This window comes from Hirundo rustica, chromosome 26, assembly GCF_015227805.2.
Source record: "Hirundo rustica isolate bHirRus1 chromosome 26, bHirRus1.pri.v3, whole genome shotgun sequence".
Taxonomy (NCBI): domain Eukaryota; kingdom Metazoa; phylum Chordata; class Aves; order Passeriformes; family Hirundinidae; genus Hirundo; species Hirundo rustica.
Genome location: NC_053475.1, coordinates 972,283 through 987,175, shown reverse-complemented (window position 1 = coordinate 987,175; position 14,893 = coordinate 972,283). Strand labels below are relative to the sequence as shown.

At 62.2% G+C, this 14,893-nt stretch overlaps 3 protein-coding genes across 4 annotated transcripts in view; 2 read left to right on the top strand and 1 right to left on the bottom strand.

Moving 5' to 3' along the window:
* Positions 1–877: 877 nt before the first annotated feature.
* On the top strand, positions 878–4,407 carry MYDGF (myeloid derived growth factor). The gene is made up of 6 exons (XM_040086672.1): positions 878–1,057; positions 2,021–2,071; positions 2,320–2,381; positions 2,649–2,730; positions 3,310–3,382; positions 3,656–4,407. The coding sequence occupies exons 1-6, from the start codon at positions 878–880 to the stop codon at positions 3,733–3,735; spliced, it is 528 nt and encodes a 175-aa protein (XP_039942606.1). The 3' UTR covers positions 3,736–4,407.
* A 1,009-nt stretch (positions 4,408–5,416) lies between these two features.
* Positions 5,417–12,999, bottom strand: TNFAIP8L1 (TNF alpha induced protein 8 like 1). Of its 2 annotated transcripts, none has more exons than XM_040086703.2 (2): positions 9,151–9,287; positions 5,417–6,829 (listed from the first exon to the last, which is right to left on the bottom strand). In XM_040086703.2, the coding sequence occupies exon 2, from the start codon at positions 6,825–6,827 to the stop codon at positions 6,267–6,269; it is 561 nt and encodes a 186-aa protein (XP_039942637.1). In that variant the 5' UTR covers positions 6,828–6,829; positions 9,151–9,287; the 3' UTR covers positions 5,417–6,266. The 2 variants fall into 2 exon arrangements, with proteins under 2 accessions (XP_039942637.1, XP_039942636.1); XM_040086702.2 differs by lacking the exon at positions 9,151–9,287 and adding an exon at positions 12,920–12,999 and having other exon boundaries at positions 5,418–6,829.
* A 101-nt stretch (positions 13,000–13,100) lies between these two features.
* The window catches only part of SEMA6B (semaphorin 6B), a 7,076-nt gene continuing 5,283 nt past the window's right edge, over positions 13,101–14,893 (top strand). The window contains exons 1-2 of the mRNA XM_040086484.2: positions 13,101–13,283; positions 13,399–13,690. Of these exons, the coding sequence (XP_039942418.1) occupies positions 13,101–13,283; positions 13,399–13,690 (475 nt within the window). The remainder of the gene's footprint in view (positions 13,284–13,398; positions 13,691–14,893) is intronic.

Genomic DNA, 14,893 nt, shown 5'->3' with positions numbered 1-14,893 from the left:
GTGGCTTGGGAGGCATTTCTCTCCCCAAACCCACCCTGCGGGGCTTTATTTTTAGGTGGATGGTGTGGAGGGAGAACAGATGTTCTTGAGGACTTATTTTTGAAACAAAATCACTCCTCAAGCTACAAAATTAGCTCAGAAAAGTCGCTCCTTGCCCCGAAACGTGCTCGAATGGAAAACTTCCTGGCAACTCCATTCCCGGAGTGGGTGGGATGAAGGTGCGAGGACAGCCCTGGCTCCGGGAAAGCCTCATCAGTGGAAATTCGGAGGCGATTGGGGCTCTCTGGCATTTGATCTCAGCCCTGGGCACTGCAGGCAGCACCCTCAGAATAACTGGAGCGGCTCCAGAATCCCTGGGTTCCCCAGAGAAGCACTGGGGTGTGCAAGGCAAGGGCTGGGCTGGGCTCTGGGTGTGTCTGTGCTGGCCAAAAGCAAGGGTGTAAATTGATCTTGGAGAATGCTCTCAGGGATCTCACAGGCACCCCAGCTCCGTGCTGGGACACAGGGAAGGCTTCAGGCATTGCCTCTGCATGGAAACCTGGTTCCCCTGGTTCCCCTCTCGGAGCTGCCCCAGATTTCTGTGCCTCGCCCTCTCTATAAACCAGGATTTTCCTGCTCACAGCCCCCGCTCCCCATGGACGCCTGTCCCAATGGCACCTTATCCTCGTTGTCCCTTTGTCCTCTGCCCACAGAGCCTCTTGTCCTGAGGTTCCCTGTGCCCCTGTCCTGTTGTCCCTCGCTGTCCCCACGTCCTCGTGTCCCTCCGCGGTGCGCACAGGCCGGGCCCGCCCGGGCTCCTGCCCGCACCCAAGATGGCCGCGGTGCCGCCGCCGCGTTGGCCCCTGCCGGCCGCCATAGCCCGAGCTTCCTCTCCAAGATGGCGGCGCCCAGCGGGAGGAGCGGCTGGCGCTCATGGGCCGCGCTGGTGCCCGCAGCCCTGCTGTGCCTGGCGGCCCGGGCGGCCGCGGAACCGGGCACGGCCCCGGGCGCGGTCCCGGGCACGGCCGAGTTCGACGTGCGGCCCGGCGGGGTGGTTCACTCCTTCTCACGGAGCCTGGTGAGCGGCCGGGAGGGAGGGAGCGGGAGCGGAGAGGGTACGCGCCCCTCGCTGATTGGCTGCGCGCCACGTCACTCATGAATCCTGCTGTGGCGATTGGCTGGGCGCGAGGAGGGCGGGGCTAACGCTGGATCGGGGGTCCCCAGGGAGAGAGGGAACCCCAAGGGGGGCTGCAAAGGCAGGGGGGTACCAGAGGGAACGGGGGTCTGCAAGGGAATGAGGATGCCCAAAGAAGGCTGCAAAGGCAGGGGGTCCCAGGCAGAGCGGGGTCTGCAAAGCAATGGAGTCCCAAAGAGGGCTGCAAAGGCAGAGGGGTCCTAGGGAGAACGGGGGTACTCAAGGAGGGAGCGAGCCTCCACAGGGAAGGGGTCCCCAGGTGGGGTTCTCCAGCAGAAGGGGGTCCCCAAGGAAAGCAGGTCCCCACGGTGGGACAGTCTCTGTAGCGAGGAGACCCCCAGGGATGGGGACCTGCCGTGGGTAATGGCCCCCCAGGAGAAGGGGGGGGGTCCAAAGGGATGAGGCACCCCAAGGGCAGGGAGAGGGGAAGGGGGTCTCAAAGATACCCCTCCCCTCATGGGAGGGGGCTCAGCAAGGGAAGTGCCCCAGTACAGAAGGGGCTGGGGGTCCCTGGGCACCCCAGAGCGTGAATCCTCACCCCAGCACTCCGGGCAGGAGGAAATGGCCTCAGGTGGTGCCAGGGGAGGTTTCGGCTGGATATTTGGGGAAATTCTTCCTGGGAAGGGAGGTCAGGCACTGGCACAGCGGCAGCGCTGGAGTCCCCATCCCTGGAGGGATTGAAAACCACGTGGATGTGGCACTTGGGGATGGGGTCAGAGGTGGCCGTGGCAGTGCTGGGGGCACTGCTGGACTTGGAGAGCTTTTCCAACCTCAGCAATTCCCGGGTTCTGTGGAAGAAAAGCTCGTGCTGAAGTGAGCCTGCTGCTGTTTGCTCTCTCCTGGCAGGGGGATTACAGCTGCACCTTCACCTACTCGGCCCAGGGCGGCACAAACGAGGTGAGCTGGGCAATCCCCAGGCACGTCCTGATGGAATCGGCTCCTTTTCCTCATCCTGAAGGGAAAAGAGACTCGGAGCTGTTTGGTGCGGGAGCACAGCAGGAGCTGTGGCGAGCAGGGAGCAGAAGGAGCCGCAGCGGGCGCCGGGGGTGGTGCTGGGTTGTTTTGGAGCTCCTGCTGCAGCGGGAAGGGGGGGATTGGCTTCGGGGAGGTTTTCTCTGTTTTGACTCTGGATCTTCCCCGTGCAGCAGTGGCAGATGAACGTTGGAGTGAGCGAGGACAACGGGCTCTTCTCCTGCTCCATCTGGAGGTGTGTCCTGAGCAAAGCCCCCCGTGGGGCAGGGACCCTGCTTCCCTGAGGGATTTTATCTCTGCAGGAGGGTTTTCCTCTCCCGGTGGTGCTCTGGGGGCTTTTTGTGCAGCTGTAGGTTTATAAATTCCGTGCTTCCCTCTCCCCGGCTCTGCACAAAAGCTCCAAGAGATGCAGAGGTGGCTGTGTGGGGAGGGAGGGAGCCAGGAATCCTTCACTGCTCTGCACCTCTGTGCCCCTGACAAAGGCTCTGCTTTCTTCTTTCAGGCCCCAAGGGAAGTCTTATCTCTTCTTTACGCAGTTTAAAGCTGAAGTGAAAGGAGCCAAGATAGACTCTGCCGAGGCTTATGTAAGTCCCAGCTGATCCCGGGGAAGCAGGAGTGTGGGAGGCTGCTATAAAACATGAATTAGACGTGGAAAACATTTATTAGACATCTGTGCCATACACTGTGCTCCACTCTCCCCCTAATTAGAGACTGGTGGCAGGCTGGAGAGGGGCTGCAGGTGGGCAGCCTGCTCCTTTGTGTTCCTGCCCTCTCTGTCACGGGGATTTGCTGGGAGGGGGCTCCGAAGGCGCCAGGGCACAGAGGGACTCTTGGACTGCCTCAGGAAATTGCATGTGACGAAGGAAATCCAACCTCTGCTGGTGTTTTTGTCTGGCTCGTTCTTCCATTTCCCAGTTTCCAGGGGTGAGGCTTTCACTCACCCCGAGGACACGAGTGTGGTTTAATAGGAAACGGGAAAACAGCCAGAGATTTTCCTTCAGATTTCCTTCGTACACTTGATTCTTTCACTGCACTAATCGCACACACTTTTCACACACTAATCACCAAGCCGTTGGTTTTCAGTGTGCTGTTGTTTGCTTGGTTTGATGCTCTCACTTGTTGGATTGCCTCAGCCTCTTACTCCTGCTTCCTTCCTGTCTCAGTCTCAGGCTGCTGTGGGTGCCCAGAGCGACATCCCCTTAAAACAGGAAGAATTTGAAATCACTGAAACAACAGGTTTGTGCCTGAGGGGCTGGGCTGGGGGGCAGGCCAGGGACCAGTTTAAACTCAAATACTGGTGATGGTGCCATGGAGCCGGGGGTACAGTGACTGCTGGATTTTGTGGGTCCCATCCCAGTTAAATTCCGAGGGTAAGGAGGGGTTTCTCCCCCAGCCTGGCATGTGCAGGAGTGGGAAGAGCAGAGGCCAACACCCTGGAAAGTCTCAGAGGCTGTTTTTGTTCCTGCTTCTCCATCTGCTGATCCCATGCTTTTGTCTCTCTCTCTGCAGTGTCTCACAGGGAAGGCAAGTTCCGTTTCGAGCTGTCCAAACTCGTGATTGTAGCAAAAACCCCCCGTGACGAGCTGTGAGCCCCAGGCCAGCCCGGGGCAGCGTGGCAGGGAAGGGATTTCCTGGGGTTTTTTCTTTTGGCTGGCCAAACCTTTTCTGTTTTACTGAAACGTGCTGGGGACCGAGGCGCGTGGGGCTTGGGGCTGTGAGGACGGATTTGTTGTGCCCTGTGTCAGAGAAACGCCGTGCTTTGCAGCTGGAAACCCCCCAGGAGCCTCCTGATCCTCCCGTGGCCCTTCCTGCCTGGCTGAGCTGCTGAGCAGGGCAAAGCTCCCTGCAGAGGGGCTCCTTATCTGGGAAGAGCAGAGCAGGGAGATAAGGGTCTGGGTTTAAGAGGGGAAGTTGTTAACTCTGTAATCTCTGGAGGGGAGATGGGATTTCTCTCTCCACCAGCGTGACAGGAGGAAATAATTTAGGGGGAGGGAGTTGCCAAAGCTCTGATTGCATGGCCGGTGCGTGGCTGGGGTGGATCCAGAGCTGGGCTGGGATGGTTTGGGTGGGGAAAGGCAGAGCAGCTTCTGACACAGCCAGGAATCAATCCAGGTGACGCTTCCACCTCTCACCACAACCACGGGACTGTTTTATACCTGCAGAAAAGCGATGGGTTTTTTTCTTATCCAGAGTAATAAACAGGGAACGTGCAATTCCTTTCCTGTGTAAATCCAGCACAAATAAAGAAATAAAGCATCGTGCTCCCCTCTCCGGCTGGGCAGACCTTTGCTGCTCCTTGGCCAGGAGGAGCTGAGGTGTCCACGGGCATTTGGGGGCTGCAGAGGGCCAGGGGGTTTTGCAGCTGGCACAGATACACGCCTTGGGAACAGCAAAGAATTCCTGGCTGGGCATCCCTCAGCCCCATCCCAGCACACCTGCCTGGGATTCCCAGCTCTGGTTCGTGTCCAGCACGCTCCTGACAGGGACACAGCAGCCCAGGGGAGACAGGAGTTGTTCTCCAAGGCCTGAGGGAGCAGCACCTGGTGGGCTCCTGGTGTTCTCCACAGCCCCTGGGAATGGGCTTTGCCCCCACCCCAAGCTGTGCCACACGATTATCTGTGACAGCTGCGGCCAGGCCTGGGGAACGACAGAGACGGGGCTTTTGTGTCTTTTATTTAATCAACTGCGGCTAAGAGTTATCAGTGCAGTGGTGGAAAGGGAGCAGGAGCTGGAATGGGAGGCAGGAGAAGGTCACAGAGATAAGGTCAGCAGAGACCCTGTGGTGCCTTGGATGCTAGAAGGGCAAATTTCAGTGCTCAGAGCCGAGCTCGGCGTGGTGGGAGCGACCCCGGGAGCCGACACTGCTCCTGGCCGTGGAGTCCCACCCTGCTCCCTGCCAGCGCTCCTGTGGGGTCTGCTGGGAGCGGGATCTCACAAAATCATGAGGTGGTCGGGGTGTGGAGAGGCCTCAAAGCTCATCCAGTGCCACCCCTTCCACTGTCCCAGGCTGCTCCATGCCCCGGTGTCCAGCCTGGCCTTGGGATGCCAGGGATGGGGCCCCCAGTGCCAGGGCCTCCCCAGCCTCCCAGGGAGGAATTCCTCCCACTATTCCCATCTAACCCTGCCCTCTGGCACTGGGAAGCCATTCCCCCTTTTCCATGCAAATCCAGGAGCTGCTGGGCCATTGAGCAGGGGCAGCAGAGCCAGCAGCAGTGCCAGGGGACAGAGAGCACAAACCCCAATGTCACAGAGAGCCACCAGCACCTAGGGGCAAACCCAGCTGTCCCCAGGGCTCATTTTGTCGCTGTCACCGCTGCTGGAACAACCTGACAGAGCTCCCAGGCCACACAGGTGAGTTTATTTAAATAACTCATCAGGGCTACAGAGTTTACTAAAAACCAACATCACTCAGTCAAGGGCTTGGAGAAGGGGTGAAACCCTGGGGGGATCTGGAGAACCACCAAGGTTGGAGCTGCCAGGTGGCACTGCCAGGGGTGGGCAGTTGGGTGTTGGGTGGTTCCTGGGATGCAGGGAAGGAGCAGCTCCCTCCCAGCCCTCCCCAGGTGAGGAGGGATCCTCCTGGTCCCAGGGACTTCTCTTTGAGGACACCTGAGCCCACGCAGAGGCACCTTCCTGCCTGAGGCAGCGCTGATTTGCTCCCACCGCGTTGTGGAGCTGCTGGAAGGAAACCACGGAGTTCCTCCAGTCACGGAGTCTCAGAACCGTCCACCCCAACAACGCCCCACCTGCTCAGAGACACCTCAGAGGTGCTTCACACCGCGAGCCTTTGGTTGGGTTTCCCCCCAGAGGGTCACAACAGAGCTCAAGGCAGAGTCCAAATCCTTGGACTGAGCTAAAGGCACTTGCTGGAAAGGAAATCAAACTGTACAGCAGGGTCCCAAAAATCCCCAAAATGAGAGGGCTCAGCTCAGCGCAGGGAGGGGTTTGCAGACCCTGGGCAAGGGGGACACAAAGTCAAGAGGTCCTTGGAGAGGACGAGGATAGCACAGAGTGAGCGCTGCAGAGGAGGAAGAGGAGGCGGCGAGCCCGGTGAGGGTCAAAGCAGGCGTCGCATCTTCGGCCTCGCGGGAGGCAGAGCCCAGCTGCCCACGGCCCACCCTCAGATGTTGTCCTCCTCCAGCATCTTGTTGACCCCTTCGCAGATCCTCTTGAGGTGGGTGCGGTAGGGCTCGGCCGGGCCGTACAGGGCCGACAGGAACTCGTAGTCCGCAAAGTGGTTGAAGACGTGGTTGATGCGCGAGTGCGACTTGGCCGTGAGGTGCCCGTTGACCGCCTGGTGCAGCAGGTCCCGGCACTCGGTGAGCACGCCGGACATGACCCTGCGGTCGAAGGTGAAGTCTATCTGGTGGAAGCTGACGGCCGTCATGGCCAGGGTGTGAACCTTCTTGCGGAAGCGCTCCATGACCAGCAGCTCCTCGGGGCTGAACTGCCCGTTGCGGTAGAGAACCCCCAGCTTCATCACGATCTTGATGAGGTTTTTGATGATCTTCTGGGCCTCTTTGCGGTTGTGCGTGTACTCCTTGGTGGCGCGGTACAGCTCGTCCAGGATCTCGCTGCTGGTGTCGTCGATGAAGGCGTTGGCGATGGTCTTGGTGGCCATTTTGCTCAGGAGCTTCTTCTGGGCCTGCAGGGCCAAGTTCTTGGTGCTGAAGGTGTCCATCTCTGAGGGAAAGAGGCACACACGGATCAGTCCCTGCTCTGCATCCATCCCCATCTCACCTGGGCTAGTGGAGTGTCCCCGTCCGTGGCAGGGCCTGGAGCTGGATGAGCTTTAAGATCCCTTCCCACCCAAACCATTCCACGACTCTGTGATTCCTCACCTCCCCGTGCGGATTTTTGGCAGGAGAAAGCATCTCCAGGAAATGGCGAGACTGAGGGAGCTCCTGTGTGCCAGGGCAGGTGAGAGCTGAGCTCACCCCTAGGTTTGGTTGGTGGGATCAGTTACAGGCTGTCCCCACCTTCCTTTTCCCAGACTCTGCAGCGAGCGAGGTGTCCCTACCTGAGCACCGCCCGTGCTCCATCCCGGTGTCCCTCCTGTGACCAGCACCTCCCTCCTCCCGGGGCAGGAAAGACTCTTGCCCCATCATTTTAACATTTCTTCCTTCCTTAAAACCTGACTCATTTCCTGCAGGGTGAGCTGGGGACAGCCCAGGTGGCAGCTGAGTCACCCCCCGATGCCGTGTGCCACATCCACGGCGGCGCTGGCCGCGGCCGGAGCGGCACAGCCGGTTCGCAGCACCCACGGCGCCCTGGGAGCCCTTCTCCCTGGCACTGCTCACCCTGGAACACCCACACAAGCTCAGACTCGTTTCTGCTCCTGCCCCGGCCTCCTCCGGAGGTGAATAATTCACCCAGACAGGAGCCTCACCTCCAGCCCAGCTCCCACGTCCCCAAATCCATCACCTCGGGCAGAGCACGGCTTTAAACCCTGCTGTGAACGATTCAAACGCTGCCGAGCCTGGAGATGCAGCCCGGCCTGGGAAACCGCAGAGCTACAAATCACAGGGAGGGGAGAACAGCGGGGAAAACAACGGGGATGGATGGGCAGAGCTGGGAGCTGCTGATGCAGGAGCCTGCACGTGGCATGGACAGCCTGGCAGAGCAGGAGGGGACGGGATCAGCCTATAAATACATCCCCGGGCACGGAGAGGAGATATTTCACCTGAAGGATGTTGCTGCTGTGAGGATGGATGAGGATAAATTGCTCACGGATAGGGAGCGGGTTTGGATTCGATGTTGGGAAGGGATTCTTCCCTGAGAGGGAGATGAGGCCTTGGCACAGGGTGCCCAAAGCAGCTGTGGCTGTCCCTGGATGCCCGGCAGTGCCCAAGGCCAGGCTGGACAGGGCTTGGAGCAGCCTGGACTAGTGGAAGGTGTCCCTGCCATGGCAGAGGTGGGATGAGATGAGCTTTTGGTCTCTCTCCAACCCAAACCATTTCATGACTCTGGGATTCTGTCACAGACCTGAGTCTTCCCCCATCACAGGCAGCTCTGTCATCCCCCGCTGCCCAAGCTGAAAGCCCCAGACCCCTCTGGGGAGCCCCAGTCCTGCTCCTGGCACTCTGGAGCACACACCAGGCTCTTGGGAGCACAGCCCAGCTCCTCAGGGATCCTCTGCCGTGGTCAAGGCTCCAGTCCTGCCAGGAGGATGGTGCTGAGCCCCCGAGCATCTCCCAGCCATCAGCTCCCAGACCCGAGGGCAGCTGAGGCTCTGCAGGGATGAGAATTCCAAAGCCACCGCCTGCAGGGTCATTTACAACCCTCAGGAAAAACACACAGGTTTGGAAGCATTTCCTACAACGGGAAAACATTGATCCTTGTCAGCCTGAGCCTCGAGCTGAGGCTCTCGCCCTTAATAGGACGAAAACGACAAGGCAGAGCATGGTGACAGCAGCTCCCGGCTCAGGCTCCCGGAATTCCAAAGGCTGCATCCATGAGGCGCTGCCCGGAGCCCCGAGGGAAGGACGGGCAGGGCTGGCAGAGGCAGCTCCAGCTCCGAGGGGCCTCACTTCACCCCTGCCAGGCATCCTGTCCGGAAGGAGCAGGGCTTTGCCGTGGTGTTGACAGCCTGGAAGTTCCCTCCCCGCGGTTGTGGGGTGCCCTGGGAACGGCGCCTGGATGAAGAGGAATTCCCACAGCCGAGCTCTCCCTTGGGTGACCACAGGCATCAAGCGAGCGCAAACTCCACCTCCGGAGCAGGAGAAAGAGGAAGCGGTGAATCCTGCGAGCTGCCCGCGGCTCCCCCGATGATCAACCCTCTGCTCCCTGCACCAAAGAACATCCAGCTGCTCCCTGCCCACCCCTGCTCCGGATCAGGAGCGCCGCGCCGGGGGGAAACTGAGGCACGAAGCATTACGGGGAGGGCGGCTCTAGGAACCCTCTGGGTATGAGGATCCCAAAAACGCAACCAGCTCCCTCCCCAGTGCTCAGGGATGTTTTTTGCAGGCTGCTCTCTGCAAACCGCCGAGAGAACCCAGGCTCACCTCCTGCCGGCTCCCGCTGCCCCGGGATGGTTCCCCCGGCACCTCCAGGAGCTGCTGACTCAGCAGCAGCGGGAGATTTCAGCGCAATGAGCCGTTTTCCTGCCGGGAAGGGCCCCACGACCCCATTGTTCACCAGGGGCTGCTATCAGTGCGCAGAAGAGTCGAGGCTTGCCCCGAGCAGCCAACTGGAGCCCGAAATAACCCACTTCACTTCCTTCCTGTCGCTCAAGTTTCCAGCCCCGCTCAGGGCTTGGGCTCCCCCGCACCCCCCTCTTCTTTTTAATGAAAACGCCCTAAAAAACAGCTTCTTCTTCTTCTTCCTCCGAAATGCAGCAGCCGAGCGCCGCTGTCACCGAGTTCCTCCCTCCTCCGGAAGAGTGCGGCAGGGCTGTGGTCCCAACGCTGCCTTTGGGGACAGGTACAGCCCTTCCTTGGAGGGTTTCCACCCATTTTGGAGGTTTCTGGGGGAGTCTTGCAGCCCATTTTGGAGGTTTCTGGGGGAGCCTTGCAGCCCTGAGCGGTGGTGTGAGGGTTGGAGCGCCCTGGGTGAGGACACAGAGGGTGGCCCTGCCACAGGAGGGACACGGTCCCCTGGGGACAGACGCGTGCCCGTGCCCATCTCTGGTTTGGCGTTCACCCCCCTGGGCTTGCACCTCACCCAGCTCCCCATGGTGGGACCCGATTTCCCCAAAAAAACCTCTCCCACACCACTGAGGGCACAAGCATCAACGAGAGCTCCTGTCTAGGGGGATAGGCAAGACCCTGTCACGCTGTGGTCACCTGGCACCGGTGGCACCACAGCAGAGCTGCCAAGTGAGCCCTGCCCAGAGCTCCTTTGTGAAGAGAGGCCAAAGCCAGCAGTGACATCATTCCAATTATCATTTTTACCTGCCCCAAAGATCCCTCTCCCTGTCCCCTTCACCTGGCTCCCGCCAGCGGCTCCGTGGCCTTGGTCCCCCCAGTTCCCTTGGCAGCGGGTGAATATTTCATGCAGGAAAGGAAAAGCACTTAAATAATTCATGGAGCAGCGCAGAGGGGGAGGCTCCACAAAGCTCCAGAGCAAAGGCACCTCTGCCTCCTCTTCCTCCTCCTCCTCCTCTCCCTCCTCCACCTCCCCACGGCGGCCGCAGAAACTTGGATTGTCTCGCTACAAGTTTCCTCCAACATGGAAACAGCGTTTCCCAACAGGATAAACATTGAATCGCGGCGATCTCCCTGCGTTTGCCTCCATCCCCCTGCTTCGGGAAACATCCCCTGCTCTGCCCCTCGGCGTTCCCGGTCCCCCCCGAGCCCGTGGCCGAATGCCAAGGGGCCGGATGAGATCCCGCTGCTCCTCTCTCCATGCCCGGCATCGCTTTCCCCCGTGCTGCAACCCCTATTAATTAATTAAACCCTCCCTCATTACGGAGCGCCGGGCAGTAACCGGAGAGCCCCAGCAGCGTCCCCAAGCCTGTCCCCAGCACCCGTGAGCCCCGCAGCTGCCGGGGCCGCGTTACCAGCGCCGGGAGAGCCGAGGAAGAGGAGCGGGAGGAAGGACGCGTGCCGGCCCTCGCAGGTTGCCATGGGCGCCCGGGCGCGTGTGTGCCGAGCGGGGCGAGGCCGGGAGGAAGGCGCTGAGTAAACAGCTCGCCCGAGGAAAAGCTCCTTTCTCGGCCAGGCCGGGGTGAATCCGCGGCCGTCGCGGCTGCGGCACCGACCGGGAACGCTGCGGGTTCCTCCTGGCCACGCTCACTCCCGGGGCTCGTGCCAGCGCTTGGCGTGTCCCCGGAGCTGTCCTCTCCACCTCTGGCACCGGGATCTGAGCTCCTCCATCCCAAAATCTCCTTCCCGAGGGTGCCCTCGCTCCTCTCCACCTCTGGCACCAGGATCTGAGCTCCTCCATCCCAAAATCTCCTTCCCGAGAGTTCCCTCAGTCCTCTCCACCTCTGGCACCAGGATCTGAGCTCCTCCATCCCAAAATCTCCTTCCCAAGGGTTCCCTCAGTCCTCTCCACCTCTGGCACCAGGATCTGAGCTCCTCCATCCCAAAATCTCCTTCCCGAGGGTGCCCTCGCTCCTCTCCACCTCTGGCACCAGGATCTGAGCTCCTCCATCCCAAAATCTCCTCCCCATGGGTTCCTTTGCTCCTCTCCACCTCTGGCACTGGGATCTGAGCTCCTCCATCCCAAAATCTCCTCCCCATGGGTTCCTTTGCTCCTCTCCACCTCTGGCACCAGGATCTGAGCTCCTCCATCCCAAAATCTCCTTCCCTCCTGCGGGTGCCCTGGCTGGGGCTGCAGACGTGCCCGTGGGAAGGAGACGGCTTTTGGTTTTGCCTGGGAACGCCGAATCCGCCCCGGCAGCTCCAGCGTGTCTGTGCAAGGAGCCGAGCGGCGTCCGAGGGGGGCTGGCGGTGCCAACCCCGGGCACGGGTGGGGAATCCCGCCGGAGCTTCCCGTGGGAATGGGATCCTGGAGGGGTGATCCGAGGGTCCGCTGTGGCACCAAGGAATTCCCCCCGGGATTACTGAGCCCTAGGGCACAGGCAGCTGCCAAACGGGAGAGGAGGAGGAGGAGGAATGGAGGAGGAATGGAGGAGGAATGGAGGAGGAATGGAGGAGGAATGGAGGAGGAATGGAGGAGGAATGGAGGTTATTTTAAGGAGAGAAGGAGGAGGAAGAAGAGGAGGAAGGGGAGTTATTTTATGGAGAGGAGGAGGAAGAGGAGGAGGAGGAGGAAGAAAGGGGGATTTCATGGAGAAGAGGAAGAGGAGGAGGACGGGGGTTATGTTACAGAGAGAAGGAGGAAGGAGGGGGGATTATTTTGGAGCATCTGTCTCGCCTTCCATTTCCTCCTTTTCTTTCTCCAGCTGCCATCAAGCTGCTCTCTCTGGCAGCAACTTCCTTTCTCCTTCGCTCGGTGCAGACGGGGACTTAGGGGGAAGTAGAAAACAGAGGCAGGGAGAGGGAAACTGAGGCCAAACCACCACGGGTCCATCTATCCGGCTGCGGCGGGGTCAGGGCGCATCACATGCTTCCTGCCCCGGGAGCAGCAGGACAAAGTCGCTCTGGGAGGGAGGAGAACTCCACGGGACAGTTCGGGTCCAAAACTGGGCTTGGGGTCAGCAAAGAACGGCCCAAAACAGCCCAAACCCTTCCCGGCTGCAGGGGAGGATCAGTCCCAGGCGGGAGGTTTTACACCCAGCCCTGGCCCCGGGAGGGATCTGGCCTCTCCAAAGGGATTAGCCTTTCCAGGAATCGAGGAATTTCATCCTCTGGAGCGCAGGGCTGGGAGGAGGGACGGGCGATGCTCCAAGCCAAGTGCTGCCATGGGGCACCCGGCCCTGCCCTGGCACGTGGGGCCGTGACAGCCCCACGGGGGTGGCTCCGGTGCCTCCTCCCGGCTCCCGTTATCCAGCACCCGCCGGACCCAGCGCTCTTTCCAGCCCCGTCGCTGATTTTGAGGGGGAAATCGCCTTTTCCGCCTGTTCTATCCACCTGGGGCACCCGAGGCGCATCCAGGGGCTGCCGGGAGCGGCCCTGGGCTTTGCCCGTTCCTCGCGGCTCCCCGGACCCTCCTTTCCCGGATGGGGCCGTCGGTGCCCGGTGCCACCGGGGAGGGGAGACACGCACGGATCATTCCCGGGCTGGGGGACGAGAGGCTTCGCCCCGCAGCGCAAGCACGAAACGGGCCGGTCCCGAGCGCCCCCCCGCACCGGGGAAGATGGGAGGAACCGGGGGAACCGGGAGGAACCGGGAGGTACCGGCAGGTACCGGGGGAACCGGCCCTTACCTGCAGCCTGCCTCGGGGACAGCGGCGCCGGGACCGGGACTGGGGCTGCTCCGGTGCCCCCGGCGGGCCGGGCCGGGGCGGGCCGGGGCTGGACGGGGCGGGGCCGGGCGGAGGGTCCCGCTTCCCCCGGCGCCTCTCCCTGCCCGGCGGGGCCCGCAGCCGCTACCAGTGCCCGGTGACGATGTCGGTGTTCGGTCTTCGATGCCCAGTGCCAGGCCCGGTGTCCGATGTCCGGTTCCCCGTGCCGATTCCCGGCTCTCAGTGCCCGGTTCCTGGCGCCGATTCCAGGCTCTCCGTGCCCGGTTCCAGGATCTCAGTGCCCGGTTCCCAGTGCCGGTTCCAGGCTCTCAGTGCCCGGTTCCCGGTGCCGGTTCCCGGCTCTCAGTGCCCGGTTCCCGGTGCCGGTTCCAGGCTCTCAGTGCCCGGTTCCCGGTGCCGGTTCCAGGCTCTCAGTGCCCGGTTCTCGGTGCCGGTTCCAGGATCTCAGTGCCCGGTTCCGGTGCCGGTTCCCGGTGCCGGTTCCCGGCTCTCAGTGCCCGGTTCCGGTGCCGGTTCCCGGCGGGTCGGGGCCTCCCGCCCGCGGCCGCTGCCAAGTCCCGCGCGGGGCCCGGAGCGGCGGGGGCGGGAGCGGGGGGCGTGTCCCGCGGGCGGAACCAGCCAATGGCGGCGCGGGGCTTGCTACGAAGCAGCCAATGGGAGCGCTCGAATGGGGCGTGGGCGGGGCCTGGGCGGGCGCGTCCCCGTGGGTCCCGCGCGCGTGGGCCGGCGCCGGTAACGCGCGTGGGGCGGGCACGGGGCCGCGCAGCCTGCACAGGGTGACGGGGACACCGGGGGGTGACGGGGACACCGGGGGGTGACGGGGACACCCGTGGGCGGCGGGGACACGGGTGGGTGACGGGGACACCGCTGGGTGACAGGGACATCGGTGGGCGGCCGGTACACTGGTGGGCGACAGGGACGCCGGTGGCTGACGGGGACATCTGTGGGTGACAGGGACACACGTAGGCGGCGGGGACACGCTGGGTGAGAGGATCACGCGTGGGACTCCGGGCGGGCCCCGCGGCGCTGGTGAGCAGGAGCTGAGGAGGGCGCTGCTGGACCGGGCTGAGCGTGGGCAGCGCCGCGGGGTCTCGCGGAGCTCCTCTGCAGGCAGCGGCCCCACGAGGGGAGGTGACACCCGTGGGAAGGGCGGAAGGCGGGGCAGCTGCCGTGAGCAGCGTGTGCCGGAGTGTTCAGGCCTGCGGGTCGCTGCTGTCAGCTCATCCCGTGCCCCCCGAAATCCCGGAGATTCTGAGCCCCCCAGCACCGGGGGCGTCGGAGCATCCTTCCTCTTCCTCCTCGCGGCTCGGCGGGTAGGAGCCGCGGCACGGGATCCGAATTGCCGAAGGTGGCATTAAGCAGATTAAAAGTGGGATTTAGAGCGGATTAAAGTCCGGATTAACGGGAGCCTTGACTTTAGCCTTGGTCTCACGCAGCGGCTGGGAAGCGAACCCCAGCTCCTGGGCAGCGCCCCCCGGCCCTGCTGCCCCCGCCCCACGGCAGTGCCCGACACCCCTGGGGCATCGCCCCCGCTCCAATATCCCCGCGGATTTGCTCTGGCCCCAGGCCGTGCCGGAACAGCCGGAGCAGCGGCTGCCGCCCTTCCGAACAGCTGTGGCACCAACCTGCCCGGCATAAATCCCCCTCCGGGCTTGTCCGGTCCCCGTGGCCACCAGGAGCCTGGTCCTGTGTCCCCATCAGTGCCCTGTTCTCATCCCCACCGCTGTCCTGCCCCACGTCCCCATTCCTGCCCCATCCATGTCCCCATTCCTGCCCCATCCATGTCCCCATTCCTGTCCCATGTCCCCATTCCTGCCCCATGTCCCCATTCCTGCCCCATCCATGTCCCCATTCCTGTCCCATGTCCCCATTCCTGCCCCACGTCCCCATTCCTGCCCCATGTCCCCATTCCTGCCCCATGTCCCCATTCCTGCC

Bases quoted from the DNA above. Each gene is read 5' to 3' on its own strand.
- MYDGF (XM_040086672.1), top strand. From the start codon at position 878: ATGGCGGCGCCCAGCGGGAGGAGCGGCTGGCGCTCATGGGCCGCGCTG. The intron at 1,058-2,020 runs GTGAGCGGCCGG...CTCTCCTGGCAG, and splicing joins ACTCCTTCTCACGGAGCCTG to GGGGATTACAGCTGCACCTT. The intron at 3,383-3,655 runs GTTTGTGCCTGA...CTCTCTCTGCAG, and splicing joins TGAAATCACTGAAACAACAG to TGTCTCACAGGGAAGGCAAG.
- TNFAIP8L1 (XM_040086702.2), bottom strand. From the start codon at position 6,827: ATGGACACCTTCAGCACCAAGAACTTGGCCCTGCAGGCCCAGAAGAAG.